Source organism: Mugil cephalus, chromosome 1 (genome assembly GCF_022458985.1).
Source record: "Mugil cephalus isolate CIBA_MC_2020 chromosome 1, CIBA_Mcephalus_1.1, whole genome shotgun sequence".
Taxonomy (NCBI): domain Eukaryota; kingdom Metazoa; phylum Chordata; class Actinopteri; order Mugiliformes; family Mugilidae; genus Mugil; species Mugil cephalus.
The window spans coordinates 3778483-3799620 of record NC_061770.1 but is presented as its reverse complement, the minus strand read 5'-3'; the positions used below and the strand labels follow the sequence as shown (position 1 = coordinate 3799620).

The window sequence follows — 21138 nt, the reverse complement described above, 5'->3', positions numbered from 1 at the left end:
AACTTTCACTGACAGATATTTTTAACTGTTATTTGTGTGTTTGATTTGAAAAACCCAAATACACAAAGTGCACAGATTTTGCTTTTACATAAGCTTAAGGTGTTACTCATGCGCAAGCAATTTTGTTTAAAACACTAAACAATTATTTGATGATCAAAAACTGTCAGTGTTTTTGTTATGAGTTGACTGATTATTAAACTAATTGTTGCAGCATTAAAGTACATTCATTTTTCGTTTCCCCAGATATATGTATTTGTTATTTTGTCTGTGACGTCTGTAAAAGCTGCTGTGAATCCAAAATATCGCGAGTTATTCTCGGCCAATCAGCGTCTTGATTATTAAACGCCCAGCCAATAAGATGTCAGCTTGCTGGGCTGCGGTTGTCAAGGAGGGAAAGTGCCGTTCGCGGGCTGACGGGCAGCAGGAACCATAGCGACAGGCATCATGGACGTGGAGATGGAGAGTGAACGCAAGCAGATACCGACAGAAAGCACAAGTAAGACGGCCACCGAGGCCGGCGAGTCCTCGTCCAAGAGCTCCGGGAGCAGCTATGAGCTGCCGTGGGTGGAGAAATACCGGCCGCTGACGCTGAACGAGATAGTAGGGAACGAGGACACTGTTAGTCGGCTGGAAGTGTTCGCCAGGGAAGGAAACGTCCCCAACATCATCATAGCAGGTCAGAGTGTGGACAGACACATAGGGAGACAGTGGAAAATGTAGAGTTTATATCTTCCCCAGACAGAAACACCGCGTCTGCATGGACACATTTGTTCCACTTTTAGTCAAGTTTATCTCATTGTTAAAAAGTTTTGAAACATCCGCACGTACGTCCTCACAGAAAACTCCAGACATTATCATATCTGGATACCAGGTGTTATACATCACTGAGTCCATTCAACAAAAGAGCTTCACGTTTCCCCATCATAGTGGCGTTTTTATTCAAGGGTGAATTCGATCATTGAAACACCGAATTCAATCCACTTGAGAAGTCCTAAAGGTCCTAAATAGTTCAGTCTTTCCTGCTCTAAAAAGTGAAATGAGTTGTTTTTACTGTATGTGTGGTGGCTAAATACGCCTAAATCAATACAAACCGCATTATCATATATTCATTATTATAGTGGATTGTGATACTTGATCATTTTACATTTGAACAAGGACTAACTGTATTTGTGTGCACACATAGGTTCATCAGATGTACACAAGCTCCATTCAAAGTAAAAGCAGTGGCTCAGCAGTATAAACTTAGACGTGGACAGACTTCATTGATTCACAAGGGAAAATGTTGTGTGATTTAACTTCATTATTGTTATGAATGGTGTGTGTTGTGATCCAGGTCCCCCCGGCACAGGAAAGACCACCAGTATCTTATGTTTGGCTCGAGCTCTGCTGGGAGCCTCCATGAAAGAGGCCGTGCTGGAGCTCAACGCTTCGAACGACAGGTGAGGCAACAACACCTGACTGCTCAAAACGTAGCCAGCCACATGCCTCGTGGCACGCAGGGGCTTTAGTTAATGGTGTCGGGAACACGAGCCGTGATGCTGAGCATTGTGTCTACAGGGGGATTGACGTGGTGAGGAACAAGATCAAGATGTTTGCTCAGCAGAAAGTCACACTGCCCAAAGGACGACACAAGATCATCATCTTGGACGAGGCCGACAGGTGAGACGACAGGAGGCACACAAAAGTAATAAGGAGGGATTTGAGACGTTCATAAGGGAGCTGAAATACTGATGGAGAAAGCTGCCGTCCTCCGGTCCTGCAGCATCCTCTCAGCCTTGAGGCCCAAATGATTTGTGCAAAAAAAAGCCTGAAAAGGATTAATACTTGTCACATTTTGCACCATTTGATTCAAAGAAGAAAACTAAAATAAAAGTAAAATATGCAGCAGATGTCTGTTCTGAAAGTTCACAGGTTGATTATCACTGCTGACAGAAGCAGAGGCAGACAAATAAATCCATAAGACAGGAAATTAAGTTTGACTAATTTTACCTGTTAATGAAATCGTGGGTCATTTTCAGGCCTCTTAAAGTCTTTCAAATGAAGTTGGCCAAGCTGCTCACAATACCAGTTACAGGTCACAGTCATTCATTTGATCAAACGTTATTTGTAGAACACCTTTCACAGAGGTGAGTGAAAGTCTGATGAGACCCTTCAGATGTCCACAGTAAAAATCAATACCAATTACACCTGTAATGTCTCTGTCTTTCCAGCATGACGGATGGAGCCCAGCAGGCGTTGAGGAGGATCATGGAGATCTACTCTAAGACCACACGTTTCGCTCTCGCCTGCAACGCCTCCGATAAAATCATCGAGCCGATCCAGTCTCGCTGTGCGGTGCTGCGTTACTCCAAACTGACGGACGGACAGATCCTCACCCGACTGCAGGAGGTGGTGGAGAAGGAGAGTCTGTCTGTGTCTGATGACGGGCTGGAGGCCATTATCTTCACGGCCCAGGGAGACATGAGACAGGTGAGGGGTGGACCACAGACTGCAGCTCTTGTCTCGAAGGCACATTGGTTGATTTGCCAACTCCCCGTCTTTGTGTTTCCAGGCATTGAACAACCTTCAGTCCACCAACTCAGGCTTCGGGTACATCAACAGCGAGAACGTGTTTAAAGTGTGTGACGAGCCCCACCCTCTGCTGGTGAAAAGCATGCTGGGACACTGTGTGGACGGGAACATCGACGAGGCTTACAAGGTGGTGGAGCAGCTGTGGGCGTTGGGCTACTCTCCAGAGGACATCATAGGAAACATCTTCAGGGTCTGCAAGACCTACAATATGGCAGAGTATCTCAAACTGGAGTTCATCAAGGTGAGGCTGACAGAGCTGGGATCAGCTGCTGTGATGTGTTGGGATTCATGCTTTATATATGAAGTGATGGCAGGAGGACATCTAAAGAGAAGCCATCTTTATTGAGTATCTTTACGTGGACATGAGTATTTAGGCACAGTTTGGTTCTTTGTTTTTCACTTGTAAACATCTTGTGCTGGTTTCAAAAACCCAGATAAGACCTCACGAAGTACTAGTACACGAGTAGTAGCAGAGATCAGCATTCTGTGGCACATTTACACCTATTTGTTCTGAACTGTCACTGAACAGGCTGTATAGTGTCAATATAAAGCTGCAAACAGATGATCAGTAGAAACATTTTTTTCATGCTCTAAGTAACTGTCACATCCAGAATGTGATTCAGACGATGTCGCAACACCAGAGTTACTACAGTTATTTAAATGGGATGAAACGTAAATAAAAACTTGTGGAATATTATGAATCTCAAATTCATTTCAGTCATAGTAGTAAACTCCACACTGTCTACTTTAAGAACCTGAACATTGAAGGAAGGGTTCAATATTCTGTAAAGTATTTTTTTTTCTGTAGACACTACACAAAGGGATAAATTACAAATGGCTCCAAAAAACAGTTTTTACACATACATCAGTTTAACTAAGTGTTGATATATGTGTTAATGTTAGAGATGAGCAGGTTAACTGTCAGAATGTTGAGCATTAATGTTTTCTCTCAATCTTACCTTGTCTTGTCTATTCTTCCACCAGGAGATCGGCTTCACTCACATGAGGGTGGTTGAGGGCGTTAACTCCCTGCTGCAGATGGCCGGTCTGCTGGGGCGACTCTGTAGCAAGACAGTGCCCCCTGCTGCCAGCTGAATCTCAGTGGTCCCCCACCTCAACATCCTTAAATCTCACAGCACCAGACTGTCCCGTGTTCACTGGTAATATTTTCCCACGCTATAAACATGCTGCTGATTGAACCACTAGTTGGCCTTGATTCAACCTGACAGTACAGCAGACATGATGTGTCTTCATGGAAGCCGAATGATGTCAAAAACTGGAGACTAATATTTACAATAAATGACATTTTCTTTCATTACGGTTGGCTCTGTTTGTTGGTTTTATGAATGTTTTGTTTTTCTTTAAGATCAGAATAAAAGAAACATCAGTGAGTGTGAGTGTTTTTAATACTTTTACCCACCCAGGAAAAGATCTTTTTTTGTTGTTGTTGTTGCAGATTAGTCAGGTCAAAGCTTCTTTTTGGATAATGAGCTTTATTTCATTACAAATCTTGTTTACACTGTAAATCATGGAACAACATCCAGTAAGTACAAACCTCAGGAACAGAACAGCTACCAGTGTTTCAGTACAAATCTCCAAATGAACTGTTTAATAAATATTAATAAATGACAATAACAGGATCACAGTTAGTGTATATAGAATAACAGAACTGAAAGATCGCCTCATGTATCCCACTTTGTGGATCTCTAGGAAACTAAACCTTTCTGTGCTCCTAATGAGTTGACATCAAAGCTGCTAACTACCACCGGGATGTACATAAGTTGTCCAGCAGGGGGTAGCATTACACTGACAACAACACAGAAGAGCTTGTAACAACAGTTATCTTTCTGGAAAAGTTCAGTGTCACTGAAGCTACGGCGACATCAGCTGAACAAGCAACATGACCACCGCCTGCCACACAAACCAACACTTCAACGTCTCCCATCAAGAAACACATTTATAGTGCACGTCATCAGTCAGTGTCAATGGGACCAAACAGGAAACGCTTTATTTTATGGATGCTGTGTTTTCCTGACAACTTCACAAATATGAGCCATAAACAGATACTTAGAATCTCCCACAGAGTTAAGAAAAAGTGGTGCAGTCTTTAGTCTTAGTCATTTTCAAAGCAGCTGAAAACTACAATGAAGAATGCAGAGATGCCAAGATGTAGAATAATTAAATAAATATTTACTGATTAGCAGGCAGAGCTCATCAGTGGCAGTGCAGCCATAACCAGCACATATGAACCATTTTAGCCAAACAAATTCAGATAATCTGTCACTTTCTAGACTGGACTTAATAATTGTCGCAACTTAAGCAGCTGCTTACCTGTTTAGAAAACAGGTCAAGTTTCTTAGGAAATTCATTGGAATATCCATGAACTGCAAACTAGTACTGAAAAACAAGTAATGTACAACAGCTCAGCTCAGCTGTCATTACTATCCAGTAAAAACGACAGTAATTATGTTTTTGTCAGCAATGAATGAGAAAATGATTCTGTTCTTTATTCAATGAACTGTCCACCTGCTGCTTTTCTTAACTCCTGAAAAGTTATATATTTTACAGAACAGAGATGATGAAAAAAGGCCTTGCTCTAAAGAACTCAGGAGAATGTATAAACAATCCTGCTGGCAGCTTTTGGTCCACAGAAACAAAAACTACTCAGATTGTGTGTTTCAGTTTTGTCAGAGCTCTCTCTGAGCCGAGAGGCAGGTTTACAGCTGAACAACATCTCAGTTACTCACTAGACTGATACCACAGCACACTGCACAGTTTGCATGCCACAACTCTACAAGGAGCATGCTGTCGACAGGCCTCATGAAGGCACAGGCTTCAGAGGACAAAGGTCATGTACAGTAAAGAGCAACAGACGAGGTAACAGGTCGTGGCTGGTTTCAGAGGAAGAGGCTGAAAAATATCTGTGGGAGCCACATTTGACAGAATAAATGCTTTAACATCAGAATAAGAGCATCAAAAAATCTAGTCAACCATCTTTAACTAACAAATAGATTTATTTTAACAGGCTCTAGTAAGCCAACATGAAGCCATGTTAATAAAAAATTAAAAAAAGAAGAAAAGAAGAAAAACTGACTTAACACAAATTTGGTTGATGGTCAACGGTTCTTGTACACATCAAGTCACACAGTACTGTATGTCATTTCCAGCTACATGAATATGAAAGAGTTGCAATCCAGACTTGTATCTGAGGGGATGTGAGAACAATCATTATGACAATTATGAAGCAGGATTCTAGCCTCACAACGTCCATTTCGCAGTTAAGTGCTATTTTGATGCTGTTTTTCTGTTGTTAAATCAGGTCTGGATCTGTTGTCAGACATTACACGGTTGGAGAGAGGAATAACTGATACTAAACAGAATATTTGGCCCAAGAACAGTTTAGGTGAAATATTCCCTTTAAGTAAATTGTATGAGCAGGAAAATGGTTAAATCATTTCAGAAACAAGTTTCATATCAACTAAAACCACCATCAACAATAACCATACCATAATAATAATAATAATAATAATGAGTTTAAAGAGTAATAATAAAAAGAAGGGATCAGAATAAAAAGAAGGACCCGACTAAAGGAAGAGAAATGTGAATAGCTGTTCCTGAGAAAACAATTTGCAGAACAGTGTAGAGTAGAGATACAACGCAACTGTATAGAAATATGAACTGAACTCCGTGTGTAGTTACATCTACAGTGTCACCAGGGCAACCAAATGGCTTCAGGAAGGAGGGGTTGAAAGTATAAACCCACATCAGCAACTAAAAGAGAACAGGGAAGTATAGCCAACAAAGGTGCTGCTGTGTATGTCTCCAGCTAAATCTCAACCCTAAACTCAGTGTGGAGGGTCTGTGTCCTAAAGTGAAGACAGATGTGAGTGAACACAGTATAAGAGAAAGGAGATGAAAGAAGAACTGAGAGTGGAAGAGCAGTGCAGGAGCAGTCCTATGCAGTCATTTCAATGGTGTGTACTGCAGTGTGTTTAGAGGTGCAGTTAGCGGCCTCTGGTGGTGTGTCGGTGGTACCGCGGTTTCTGATGCCATCTGTTGAGCCCACGCTGGAGGCTGAGTGAGTCCTGGAGCGAACCAGTCGGGTCATACCAGCCGTGGGCACTGAGGGCAAAAGAGACAACATTAGTACCAGATGACACCATGATGCTAGTGTGGAGCTGGTTCATGTGTGTGGAACCCGGTTGCACAACAGCAAGTCATTTAGACATCACTGTCCAACCAGTATGTGCCGATTTGAATCGTTCACACTTAGACTGAGCAGCTGGATTCAAATCTGATGATGGTGAGTGTGAGACTCTGTTCACACTGGAGCTCCAAATATTTATGATATTCTGTTCAGTGTGAACAAAACAATGCATTATTTTATGTCTTTCAAGAGCAAATGCAAAAAAAATTGATTCTGTCGTGTAAAATCCTAATCAGTGTGTAAATAAACCTGAAACGAAATGAAGAATCTTTTGTACTGTACTGTATTTTTATGTTTGCTGTTTGGGGACTGCGGATTAAATTTAGCATGCAATGCTAACTCCGGCATATTTACAATACATCATGTATGCACTGTCCATCAATATGCACTGTGTTGAGAAAATAAACACATAAAATGGAAAAAAAAAAAAAAAGCTAAAGCCATGTCACTCATTCCTGCTCTGGAAAAGGTATGTCAGTGTGGTTTATATGTTTAATAGACATGAGCAGTTGACAACTGTCATCTGGGAGTCTGATGTCTGCAGTGTGAACAGAGCCCAAGTGTCAGCATGCAGTATAGCCTGCTGGTCACTTTCACTGCAGAGAAGAAAATCCATCTGTGTGATCAGCTGATTGACAGCATGCACACACACACAGACAGACAGACAGGAGAAATGAGAGATAACAGCACCAAAACAAAACTAAAGATGGACGAAGGTGAAGAGGAGGAGAGGGTTTCAGATTCTGCTAAAAATCCTGATACCTGATTGGTTGCTCAAGTGGTTTAATACAACATGAGGTACTGAAGGAGTATAAGACAGAGAGAGAAAAACAAGAGAGCAAAGGAAGGAGGGCCAGTTGAGAAATACATACTGTAAACACACACACACACACCACCACCCCTTAATGTCCTCTAATGCTACTTACAGACAGAACAGCTAGTGAAGCTGGGCTACAGACAAACAAACACAGAGACAGCTTTTGACCGAACAACTGCTTTAAAAAAGGTTCACACCAATAAATACTGTGGTGAGAAAAAGTGTTGGCCCCACTTCTTTAATTCTTATTTTTTTGCATGTTTGTTACGACTAAATGTTTCAGACTATCAAACAAATTTAAATGTAAGACAAAGATAACATAAGTAAACACAAAATGCGGTTTGTAATGAAGCTTTTTATTATTAAGGTAAAACAAAATCCAAACCTACATGGGCCTGTGTGAAAAAGTGATTGGCACCCTACCTGTTAAAACATAACTGTGGTTTATCACACCTGAGTTCAGTTTCTCTAGCCACACGCAAATCTAATTACTGCCACACCTGTTCTCAATCAACAAATCCCTTCAATAGGACCTGCCTGACAAAGACAAGAAGACCAAAAGATCCTCAAAAGTTAGACATCATGCAGAGATCCAAAGAAATTCAAGAACAAATGACAAAGAAAGTAATTGAGATCTATCAGTCTGGAAAAGGTTATAAAGCCATTTCTAAAGCTTTGGGGCTCCAGTGAACCACAGTGAGAGTCATTATCCACAAATGGGGAAAACATGGAACTTGGTAAACCGTCCCAGAAGTGACCAACTGACCAAAATTACCCCAAGAGCTCAGAGACGACTCATCCAAGAGGTCACAAAAGACCCCACAGCAACATTCAAAGAACTGTAAGACTCACACGGCTCAGATAAGGTCAGTGTTCATGATTCCACCATAAGAAGGAGACTGAGCGAAGATGACCTGCATGACCAAAACCACTGCTGAGCTACAAAGAACATAAAGACTGGTCTGAGTTTGGCGAGAAAACATCTTGATAATCCCAGAGACTTTGGGGAAAATACTCTGTGGACTCTGTGGAGACAAAAGTTGAACTTTTTGGAAGAGGTGTGTCCCATTACATCTGGAGTAAAAGTAACACATCATTTCAGAAAAAGAACATCATCCCAACAGTAAAATCTGGTGGTGGTAGTGTGATGTTGTGGGGCTGTTTTGCTGCTTCAGGACCTGGAAGACTTGCTTTGATAAATGGAACCATGAATTCTGTCTGCAAAGAATGTCCAAGCATCTGTTGGTGACCTCCAGCTGAAGAGAACTTGGGTTCAGCAGCAGGACAATGATCCAAAACACAGCAGCAGGTCCACCTCTGAATGGCTGAAGAAAAACTACATGAAGACTTTGGAGAGGTCTAGTCAAAGTCCTGATCTGAATCCTATTGAGATGCTGTGGCATGACCTAAAAAGGAGATTCTGCAAACACTTGATTGCAGTTGTTGCTACTAAGATGGCAAACACCTTTTCACACAGGACCATGTAGGTTTGGATTTTGTTTTCCATTAATAATCAAAACCTTCATTTAAAAACTGCATTTTGTGTTTACTTGTGTTATCTTTGACTTATATTTAAATCTGTTTGATGATCTGAAACATTTAAGTGCGACAAACATGTAAAAAAAAAAAAAAGAAATCAGGAAGGGTTCAAACACCAATGTATAAAAGTTACACGCTACAGAGGGGAAAAAAAGTTTCACTTTCTGTGATTTCTGTTGTTGTGCTATTTACAAGACTGATATCGCATATTAAGAAAAAAAAGTTTTTCTTTGATTAAAATTTGACTAAAAATAACAACACTGACAATAACAAATCTAAAATTCAGCACGATTAAAAGTCATGTTAACATTAAGGCAGAAACAGAAGTGGTAAGGACTAACAGGAAGTAACAAACATATGCTGAAATCAAAATGAACAAAAAGCTCAAACTGTTTAACTGGATTTCTAAATGATACAGAAGAAAGTGATCGTACATTTCCAGTTACACAGAAAGAATTATAAGAATAGTACTCACTATATCCCATCCCCTGGACAAAGTACTTGAAGGCCTCTGCAAGCTTTCCAGGCTAATGACAGACAAACATAATCCTTAGTCTGCTGTTAAATAAAACCTTCATTTTAGACAGTGACTTGACAGAAATACATAATGACAGTCAACAATTTTCCTTTCATAATTATTTTCTGTAACATTACAGTATAAACATGCTGAGGGTGGAGTAAGAAGGGATTGATATATTTAATCGTTGAGATCGGAAAAGGTCTCACATGAGAACTGACTCACCTGAACCACCTGAGGAAGTCCTCCACAGTCTGCCATCTAGTGGATACACAAAGAAACACATCTGATGAGAACACAAATCACCAACAATCATTACACAAAGACAAACGCTAGTGTTCAATGTCCAAAAGCCTTAAATAGTGTCAACAATCAATACAAATGTTTCTTTAATATATTTTTAATTTGTGGACCTGCCACATCTTTTTAATCAGCACTTCCCAGTTGTGCATCACAATGGTTCATAGTTGTATAATACAGCAGTAGTGTCAGCATTTGAATAAAATAGTCACCTGCAGAACAATTTACCACCAAGATATCAGACGTTAAGGATTTTAGGTTTACTACAGCCGACAGTAACTATTTTAGTTCCAACAATAAATAAAACAATTAACAGAATATTTGCGATCACTCCTCGTCATCCTTTTAACATCCGGTCAGACGCTACAGTATCGTATGGCTAACGTTACTTCTCAGTTAAACTCTTAGCATTAGCATCTTTATTTATCTAAATTTATTGTGAACTTAAATGACCTAAATCCAACTGAAACTAACTGAAACTGAGGCTTATCCACTCTAGTACAAAGCCGTTGTATAGTATTTTCCGGTGTCCATATAAATATCAGGACAACTGATTTTGGGCCACATGTCAATGTTCATGGACCATTTGTTACTTGGTTGTTAGCATGGATCATTGTTGAGTCCAATTGTCTTTAATTTGAACTGATAATCCACTTTTCCTCGTCTTCTTTGACGGCCATCAAAGGTCATTTTAGAACTGAAGTGAACTCAGGGTCAGAGTTGGACTCACAACGTAAACCCAGTTTCACTGTCAAGCATACAGTATATATGTTATAGTTCACCAGGCTTCTGAATGCAAAGGATTTTAAAGTGTGTGTTCGTATGACAGAAAGGCTTAGACTAGTCTATTAGATCAGTGTGCACGGTGAACAAACAGCAATCATCCCAGAATGATACGATCAACCAGGCACCTCCTATAAACCAATCACCAGGAAGCAGATGAGGAATGTGAATACAGTATGATACGTAATGACAAACAACATCGAACCCGTCATCACAAGAGATCAATGACTTATGAACAAAAACAGACAGACCGATACCTTGAGCAGGGTGGTCTTGGTGGGATTCATTCTGGAGTTGCACTCCACCTGCAGAGCAGCACACACATATTTAACAAAATGTAACGTCACGTACTGGCTGTTGTCATGGAAACAGGGCAGACACTCACCACAGCATCAACAGCAGGCGATGTGTCTCCAACCACCAGAAGAGCAGGACAGCTGAGAGACACAAAAGGACTGAGTAACAGGATGTTTTAAATGGCAATAAGAAAACAAACAAAGGAAAGGAGGAAGGGTACCTGAGTGTGGTGACTGAACCTTCATTCAGACCAGGGACCGGCCGCTCTATCTGCAACTCAGTGCGACTAACAGACATGACAAACATATTTTACTGAACAGGCATGAGCTAAAAACACACCAAAGCTTTGTTGCTGTGGTACCAGACAATAAATAAATACACACACAATAAATAATAACAAAGTTGTTATTGTAACAATTTAATGAATATTTTATGAAATAAAAGAATCTGATCTGACTCTGAAATAGCATATGACAATTAAAGGGCATGGTTTAAATCCTGACATCGCCAGTAATAACAGTGTTAAAGGTTAAATCTTGTATTAAATTGTTCTGCTTTGGTGAGAATGTTTTTTATGGGCAAATATATGCATTTGGCCCATACCAGTTACTTACTTCACAGCCTGTAGTGGCTTACCTATCATAGCTGGTGTAGAACATGGCCAGGTTATTCTCCGGTATATCCTGGGAAATGTGGAGTCTGTACGTCTGAATGATCTCCTTATTGTCCGTTAACTCATCCTACTCACACACACAGACGATAAATAGAAGTAATAGTGTACAACCTACTGAACAGATCAAAGGTACACACCATCAGTCTCAGTATGATGGAACTGACTGAGGTGGTTACATGAAGCAATTTTATTTTGTATTTATGAATTATATTTTTGTGTCCTCACGGTGCTGAAGTGATGTCCCATGATGTTGTCCACCAAGTTGCTCGTCCAGCCACTCAGCTGCACAAAACAAAAACATCTACTTTTAACTTTTAAAGATCTCAGTACATTGTCTTCAAATAGAAATGTCATATTTTCTTCTCTTTGTCTGATAGTTAAGATACCCTAGTGCACAATTCAACTGCTTACAACTGCTAATTCAACCATGTACTTACTGGCTGACACTTGCTACAATGACAGTTATTTTTTATTTAACAGATAATGGTGCTAAGTGATAACAGCTAAACCAATTCTAGCAACTGTAAAAACTCAATTCACTTATCAGAATGCCTGGAGGACATAAGGACTGTTTTGTCAAACTAGTGCTTGCAACTCCAACAGTGATTTTTTTCATACCTGCATGTATTTTGATCACCAAACAAACATTCAAACAACTTGTGTGTGTGTGTGTTACCTTAGCAGCAGCCCAGTCCATCCAGCCTTTGGCACAGGGGTCAATGTTGATGAGAACTAAACCCTCCACCAAGCTGGGCTCATTCAGCTGAAACAATAACAACAATAACCAGTGTCATTCCCATCGCCAAGCCAATGGGAGGAAAAGGGGAGAATGAAAGACAAGTGGGATCCAGAACCAGAACAAGAACATGCAACTCCTCCCATCACAGTCTCTCCTGTTGAAATAATTGACTGAGCTCAATGAGCCTCTCTTCACTTCAGCTCTTTGTTCCTTTCTTACTTACAGCCAGTTTGGTGAGTATGTAGGCTCCAGCTCCAACACCAATACCAATCACACTCTTCACCCTGATGACAACACACAAATATACACACAGGGGGGTGAACCAACCTAGTACAAGTTCCTACTAAATACCTATCATGCACTTTCATTCCATAGAAGACAGCAGACTTACTGAAGTTGTGTAAGGACAGAGGGCAGCATCTCTGCCAGTTCATCCATCGTTGGATACTGATACCTACACACACAGTTTACATCACTTTAGAGGACAGGACATTGACTCGAGTAATTTGCCAATCAAATAGTAATGGTTATGGCCATGTCAAAACCTAGTTACTCTACTCTACTTCACCTAAACATAACCTTGAGCAAAGATTTGACACTAAGATTTAATGACTTATGTTACTGTTTACGGCAACCAAAGGGTGACCGAGCACCCCCGTAAACATATGTATGACTTCAGATGTTTGTTAAAAGATTCATTTTAAGGAGGGTTAAGGAGGAGTTATTTTCTCCATTACTTGAGATCATGGTTGTCTTCATTGTTGTTTTTAATTTTGTTTTCGTCTAAAATACAAGCTGCTGTGATACAGATAAACAACAGCTATTTAATGGTGACAGCTATGCTTTACTGAGCAGCAACTAATCTCATTAGGGCGTGTGGAAAACATTACATTGTGAGTGTGTTACATGATGACGGTGTTGTGTTTTTTCATTCTGTGTGTGTGTGTTTCTCTGTGTGAGTTACCCAGTGGGGAATACAGGAGCATTTTCCTGCTGTCCTGGAGCATCAACATGCAGAACTGAGAAATGCTGTGTCACTTCCTGCATGTCCTCATAGTTAAACAGGCTGTTGAAACAAGACTTATCTAAGCACACAGACATACATGCACCCACCCACCCACCCACCCACACACACACACACACACACACACACACACAAATCATTGCATTAAGTTTTGTCTTTTTGTTCAGATAACAATTTGCCTCCCAATTAAATATATCTGTCTGTTAAGAGTTATTGTCTGTGCTGTAGCTGCGAGGTACAATGCATGTGTACTCACGGTTCAGTCCGATGTCATGGTAGGTGAGGATTGTGGGTCTGTTGCCCTTAGCAACTCCCCTCATGGTGACATGCAGCACCCCATGGGCTGTCTCCACATCATGCTCCTAAACACAGGAGAAATAAACATCATCCTCACAGTACTGACAACAAACGCTGCCACAGCTGTCTGGACGATGACTTAATGCACTGTTAAATACATAACACACAGCTAAGTGAAGGTACACGAGGGGCATGTAACAGTGGGGTTCTTCACAGGTTGCATTTTAACAGTAAGATTCAGCAGCTCATGAACTCAAAAGTACCTGCTATTAAACCAAATCCATCAGCCAAGTGAAAAGCATAAGCTTGATTGCATTTCCATACAAATACAGGGGGAAAAAAATGGTTTGTAGTTCTGCTGGACCACTGATTTAGAAATCAGGATGTGGAAGGATAAGGTTTCATGTAAAACAGCAGTGTGGCTGACCTCAAGTAACAGTTGGAAGCTGTGCAATAAAATATGCATATGCAATATGCAGCTTGATACAGATTAAAACATGCACAGACAGATGTATAGCTTCATATGTTTTGTTTTGAATATGAGGTGTTATCTATTAATCCTATTAATGAACTTTCCATTTTAACACATGACAGATCCCATTAACGGATCTTGAGCTCTGCCACTATCCTGTGAAATCCTGCATCTACAAGAACAACTACATTTCAGCTTTTGTAACACTGTAACATAGGGAATATGTATACTGTTGAAGAAAGTAATTTAAGCAACACATTTCCCCAATTAAATAATTCAGTTCAACTTGTGCTAATGAAAAATGTTGAATAAAAGTCATTAACTGGGGATATAACTCTGAATGTGGTACAGCGACATTATAATGGTGAGCTTACCGAAACAGTGACAGTCTAATCTAAGACACCATGGTAAGAATGAGCATAGCAAAAAGACACAAGGTGGTCATCCTGCATTAGCAAAGCTGAAGACCAGAAATACAGTGGTCAGTGAAGGAAACTGCGTTCATACAAGCATGCACATCTTGAACTGGATCCAGAAAAACTGTAGCAGGTGCTCTGAGCTAAGGGGTGAAAACTGAAATATACAGTTCTAACAAAAGGCACATTGTGCACCAAAATTATTTCTGCAAATAGAGTATGAAGTTCAGTCAGAAGAAGATGTGGGGGTCACGATGCTAAAACTGATTCTTATTCAATAACTAATACCACAAGTAGGCTACAGTTGGTGCCCAATATATATTAACAGCAAGCCCTGTCATGAAGCCAGAGCCTAACAGAACTATCTTTAGCCACAATAACATGAGTCCTGATCAAAACCCCATGGAGTTAGTCTGATTACATGACGAAACAGAGGGCACTGAGACAGTCAACAGCAAGCAGGATGAGGAGGAACGCTTCCTGAGAAGCCAAATACCTTGAAAAGTGTTGAGTATTTGAGCAGTTATAATTGGGCCATCACATGTTGATTCAATTTGAGATTTTAACCGTTACTACACTTGGAAGTTAATCAATAAATAGAACATTCACTGCATTGTTTCTTAAGGCATTTTCACTTTACAGCATTTAAAACTACATACATTTCGACTAAATTTTGGGGAGACTGATATAGTATTTGACATCTTTCTAGCTAAGAATGCCAGTTAAAGAAGGCTACGCACAAACGGGCCTAAAGGCTGACAGTGCACGACTTATACTTCTGCCTTAATTTGATGCTGGAGCTATGTCGTCAGCTCAGACCCTAACCTATCCCCAGAAATTTAATTACACGTCGACCACAAGACCAAGACCACAAGAGCTGTGATTGGTCTGCTTGGTAGTGGTGTGTTTCCATTTTAGTATTTCCCAATGCTTCTCCATCTCCACAATTTCAAACTGATTGTTTTGGATCAATAAAGATAAAACACATCTTTCTTGATCCAAAGGTAAACTGAGGAGACTCGGAGAAACAATCATTAGTATGACACGTCTTCAGGTTTCAGTTGCCATTGTTGAAAGTGAAGCAGGAAGTAGAAACAGAATGAACTCGACTGGCAAAAAACACAGAGCGCTGACTAGCGTTTGGGTGGTGTTTTTACACAGCGAACCAGATTGACAAGTACAAATGGCTTGCGTCAGTGTAGGCTTATGCCTAGATTATGTCGTCTACCTCCCACATAAGTATAAACCGTGCTTAACTCACCACCCCAACTCCTAAAGAACAGGAGATCTGGTGCAAATCCAAAGAGTCATACATCTTGACAAAGGAGAGGAGGATATCAGGAAGAGATTAAAAGAGTATCAAATAATGTCTCTCAAAAAGAAGGAGGTAAAAGGTTTTAGAAAGAGACAGAGGTTAGTGGGACTCTTGTCCTTCAGCGTTGTGCCGAATGAAGAAAGAAAGAGAAAGTGGGGATGGTATAATTGGATCAAGAGGAATAATCTCTGTAGTCATTGGCTGAGCAGTGCAAGGTCTTAATGTCTATCACAGTCAATCAGTTGTGAACTTTTTTCGTTCCTACTCTCCAGTTTTCTTTCATATTAGCCTGCACTCATTGAGCTCTTTATCTTTCCCTCCCAAGCTCTTCTCATTCCACAGAAATAAACACAATCTCTCATCGCATGTTACAGAAAAAAAATCATACAACACAATAACTGACATGCTTTACTGATGTGAGGCTGGTGAGTTCTGCTGTCACCGTCTATGAATTTGCATATATTTGTGTACTACTTGAGTTTTCAATCAGTCTTTTCACCTCTGAATGAGACACATTCTGACACTTTTCATGTTGCTTTCAGCTTACTCACTTATGTGCCCAAATAAATTACTGTGAGATACATGTCAATATTAAAACAAATATCCAAACATAAATAGAAACAAGTAAATACCTTATCCCTCAGATTAAAACAGGGAAAGTTAATCTGAATAACCACAGTGCTAAAGGATGTCTCAATGTGTGATGTGTTGGTACTGAACTTACCTGACAGTCAAAGTCCTGCAGATTGCTCCCATTCTAAGGGGAGAGAGAAATGCTGCAGTTATTACCATAATGTGAAGCTGAAGTTCATACCTCAGAGTTCTGTATTTATGTCATCAGATGTGTTGGAAATAACAGACAGAACTATCTCAAGTTTGTATGTTATTTAGCATCATTTAGAGGAGTTTATTACACTGGAGGTATGTAATTCCAGATGATTGTAACAATTGGAAACTGATATAAGTCAGAACCATCCCTAATTATTTTACCTTTTATGCAGTTTGTTACAAGTTTACAACTGGCACTAACCCCCACCCTCTCACCTGTCCTGTCAGAAGTGGTTTGATCTCAGTCAGCTGGACGTCATGAAGCTCTTCCATCATAGGACTGTCTGACCACCAATCAACCTAATACAAGACGCTGTTCAGATGAACAGACAGACAGATAGAAGGACACACAAGGTCAAAGTGTGAAGAAAACCAAATAGTTTAACTTACACACAACAGTCAATATTAATAAAGACAATAAAATGCAATAAATAAAAAACAGTCAATAATGCCATTATTAGTTTTGCCTATTGATCCAAATCTTCATCGACCGCCATCAATTCCTAAGTTTGTGTGGAAAATAAGTAGTCTTACTCCATTATCATCACCAAACCAGTGCTACCAACAATCTCATCTGATACTTGACTTGAACATGTTAAACAATACATTACTCATATAATTTGGAAAACATAATAATAACCACAAAAAACAACTAACTGAGCAAATACATACATTTATAAAATAAAAACAATCTTCAATAAAAACAAAGGCATACAGGCCAGATCATCTTCTCAACATTTGAAAATATGATATTTTATATTGTGCTGCTTGTATTTGCAGAAATTACTGATCAACAAATAAATAAAATATCGTTACATGAGTGCAGATTAAGCACAAGAACTGGTTTGGACTTGTGTGTTTAAGAGTCCATTTTCTGCAGAAAAAGTCACTCAATATGTTGCTCTTTCTTAAGCAAAGAACGAGCTTTCAAATAAAATCGTCAGCTACTAGTCCTTCTATTCTTTGTATTACAAATGTATTAATAGTTTGCAAAGCCATGAATGGTTTAGTGCTTTTACAGGTGTTGTTAGCTGACATCCTGTATATACAGCATGCAAATTTACTAGTATATTGAATCTCACAAAAAAGTTTTGTTGGTCCACGTATCTTTGCATCTGCAACTATTTGATTTGTTTAGATAATTAACTCTGTAAGCATTTAAGCTACATTTTACAAATGATAGGAGTCATATGTTGTCGACAGTCTCTTGAGATTGGATTGACCATTCAAGCTCTCTACAGAGATTAGCATGAACAACAGCTAATTTTTGCTGCTCTTAAAAAAAAAGAAAGAAAAAAGACACCAAGAGTTAATGAATGGATAAAGTCTCTTTAAAGTCAGTATTGATGAATTTACAGTACAAATATCAGCTTTTTGGTATCTACAAATACAGTCAAAATTGTAAATACTTAGATCATGTCTGAATAAATAATCAGTCTGTCTCTCTCGGTCTACCTGTGTGGTAGATCAAACTGTTTTATCCAACTGTGTGGATCTAACTTTAAACAGTGATCTCTCAGTGGCAGTAAGCCGTCCAGTTACATGCACGTGTGCATGCATGCCTGTGCATACATGCACGTGTGCATGCATGCCTGTGCATGTGTGTGCGTGCGTTGTGTGTGTGGGCTGACAGGTTGGATAACAGTATTTCAGCGGAGAGGTTTGGATGGATGCTGAGCTTCCTGTGGGCTATCTGGCTCTGACCCAAACCTATAACAAAATGAGTGACTGTGTGGCTACAGCAACCAGTCGGATTAAATTTGCTCCGCACAGACTTTGAAATGTATTTTTGAGAGTTACTGTAAATTCATCAATAAGCATAAAAAACTGTATTTGGTCTGTTATAGTATCTATCTTTGATCGTGGCGCCCAGTAGGACACGAAATAAAAACGATGAAGTGAGCACTGTGTTATATGCAGTGAATACAAGCAGTCAGACAAAATTGTTTATCTTGAGATACCTCAGGTGCAAACATATGAGAATGAAATGTCAAAGAGAGTAACACACAACTTGCACACAGACAATAGTTGAGTGTGTATTTGACGACTTCAGATCAACAGCCATTTAAAACCACATAAAGTGTCTCACCACTGAGAATTAACTGAGAACAAATTGAGTTTCTGGAAACATTTACTACACTGCTAGATCCAACATATTCTCTTGGCCTTTTGTGATGGAGGGTGACAGTTACCAGTGCATGATTTATTTCATCATGAAAGGCATCAGTGCATCAGTGTGTTTTTTTTGAATGCAGAATAACAGCCAGATAAATTGAGTCGAGGACACACCACTTAAGGCAATATCCAAAAGAAAAACATTAGGTGTTTACTTGACAGTGGCAGTGTTCAGGTACCTAGTACTCAAGCTGATGGGTCAATGTTTTTCAAGACATCTCATGTGTTCACAAAACAAGGACATGCTGCTTATGCGTATGAACGGATAACCAGGATACTCCAAAACGCTTATCAGTGAGATAACATTGTATATGGACACACAGAAACACACCTGCATGCAGACATTCAAAACCACATCTAATGTTGTGTATACGAAGCAGGGAGGTACAAACCCACATTTATTTACACTCTATAAAAAGCTGATTCCCAGAATACCATTTACGCACTTGTTGAAGATTAAGCTAGCTACTTAACTTATAAACTTTTCTGCTTTTCTTTGTTTGTTTTTTCACTCATCTTCTGTAAGATGGTCACAGGGCATCTGGACCAAAATGCATTTATTTAGTCTTCATTAGCATTTCACACTGCAGTACCTAGCTTAATAATTATAAATAGTGGAATACCACTAATATGAAATAAGGGCTTTACGGTAATAAAAATATTAGTAAGGAGAGCTTAAAGGCAAATTCACTACCACGAGTACAGTAGCAATCAAAAAGAGCAGAAAAATGTTGCAAAAGAGACATAAACCAACTAAAATGGCATGCTTCATGAACACAAACCATGTAAAACAGCTATGATAAAACACTAAATGTGATGGAAGTAGAACACAGTGGAAATTCTGAAAAAGAAAGAACAACCAACACAGGCGCAAATGATTGCAACGAGACAAACTGAACTAAAGTTGGAAAAAAAACACTAACAGAGGTAAAAGCACAAAGGGACACAGTCTGTTGTTGTCAGACAGGAGCCCAAGGGGGCTTTTACATGTCTGTCTCATAATTCTTCCATGGCAGGGAGGAGGTTTGTACTATTAAAATGTACTGAATAATCAATAATAACCAATAATACATGTATTAATATACACCAAATTCTGATGCAGATAAACGTAAAAAAAACGGCCACAACAAGAGATTTGAACCTTTTTGACCTTTATCTGATTCATTTTAATTAAAAAGAGATCAATTACTCAGAAGAATCGATTGTGACAATAATAGATCGGAGGTTGAGTTTCCACAACGAACTGAATGTACCGATTATCCTGGCTCTGCTGTCCGCCCACACACGCGCACATAAATACGCGCACGCACACACAAGCGCACTCTAGGAAGAAGACGATCCGACGTTAAACGCTGCCTAATTAATGAGCTTGGATGCTAATGTGAGCCGGGTTAGACAGCTTAGTCTTAGCAACGAGCCGTTACTATGGGAAATGTTTTACACCGTTAATGACACGCGCGCACACACCTGTAACCCAACACACCGCCGCCATTTAAGGTTACCCTTACGACGAGGCGTGAGGTAAACTGGATCACCTGCTAGTTACCGCTAAGAGCACCATTAGCCTGGCAGCTCACTCGACCGTTAGCTGGCTAATTAGCTAACTAGCCGTTACTAGGTTAGTAGCCGTAACTAGGTTAGGAACCGAACCCGGAGAAACGAATGTTACTCCCATTTCGCTACTCACCGTCAGTCGTAAGCGCCAGCAGCTACGCAAGGTATCCGTTAAATGCAGTCGGTTAACCGTTTGTTAACAGACAACCGTTACAGCGGACTGCGGCTGGACTGATTGCGAGACGCTTCTGCACTGACTAAACTCCTCCAGCAGCACGCGGACAGTCGGGGGCGGAGTTACGTCAACGTAAACAACAAGTCACGAGGTCAAAATTCACATCAGGTACCAAAATCCACAGGGTTTGGGGCCTGGACCAAAAAAAAAAAATGGTTAACAAAAAAAAGAAGAAAAAGGTCGCACACTCTTTCGTTGGACCTCCTTAAGCTTTGATAAGCTTTGATTACAGCACACATTCCTGTGGCATTGTTTCGATAAAAAAAACTTCTGCATTGTCACAAGATTTATTTCCATCTAGTGTTAACAATCATTTCTCATCGAGATCCTGTATTGATGATGGGAGAGTCTGACTACTGCTCAAAGCCTTCTTCAGAAC

At 39.9% G+C, this 21138-nt stretch overlaps 2 protein-coding genes across 4 annotated transcripts; one reads left to right on the top strand and one right to left on the bottom strand.

The window, feature by feature from the left end:
* Positions 1-382: 382 nt before the first annotated feature.
* Positions 383-3889, top strand: rfc2 (replication factor C (activator 1) 2). Its single transcript, XM_047583376.1, has 6 exons — positions 383-676; positions 1334-1439; positions 1558-1659; positions 2211-2469; positions 2552-2812; positions 3556-3889. The coding sequence occupies exons 1-6, from the start codon at positions 445-447 to the stop codon at positions 3664-3666; spliced, it is 1071 nt and encodes a 356-aa protein (XP_047439332.1). The 5' UTR covers positions 383-444; the 3' UTR covers positions 3667-3889.
* Positions 3890-4047: 158 nt separating this feature from the next.
* Positions 4048-20826, bottom strand: LOC125006872 (protein NDRG3-like). Of its 3 annotated transcripts, none has more exons than XM_047583346.1 (17): positions 20658-20826; positions 17012-17108; positions 16692-16724; positions 13724-13829; positions 13408-13528; positions 12835-12897; positions 12667-12727; positions 12381-12467; positions 11930-11986; positions 11668-11771; positions 11252-11317; positions 11120-11171; positions 10992-11039; positions 9877-9912; positions 9610-9661; positions 7541-7579; positions 4048-6693 (listed from the first exon to the last, which is right to left on the bottom strand). In XM_047583346.1, the coding sequence occupies exons 2-17, from the start codon at positions 17069-17071 to the stop codon at positions 6527-6529; spliced, it is 1152 nt and encodes a 383-aa protein (XP_047439302.1). In that variant the 5' UTR covers positions 17072-17108; positions 20658-20826; the 3' UTR covers positions 4048-6526. The 3 variants fall into 3 exon arrangements, with proteins under 3 accessions (XP_047439302.1, XP_047439312.1, XP_047439320.1); XM_047583364.1 differs by lacking the exon at positions 7541-7579 and adding an exon at positions 7705-7729 and having other exon boundaries at positions 6564-6693; XM_047583356.1 differs by lacking the exon at positions 7541-7579.
* Between the last annotated feature and the right edge of the window lie 312 nt (positions 20827-21138).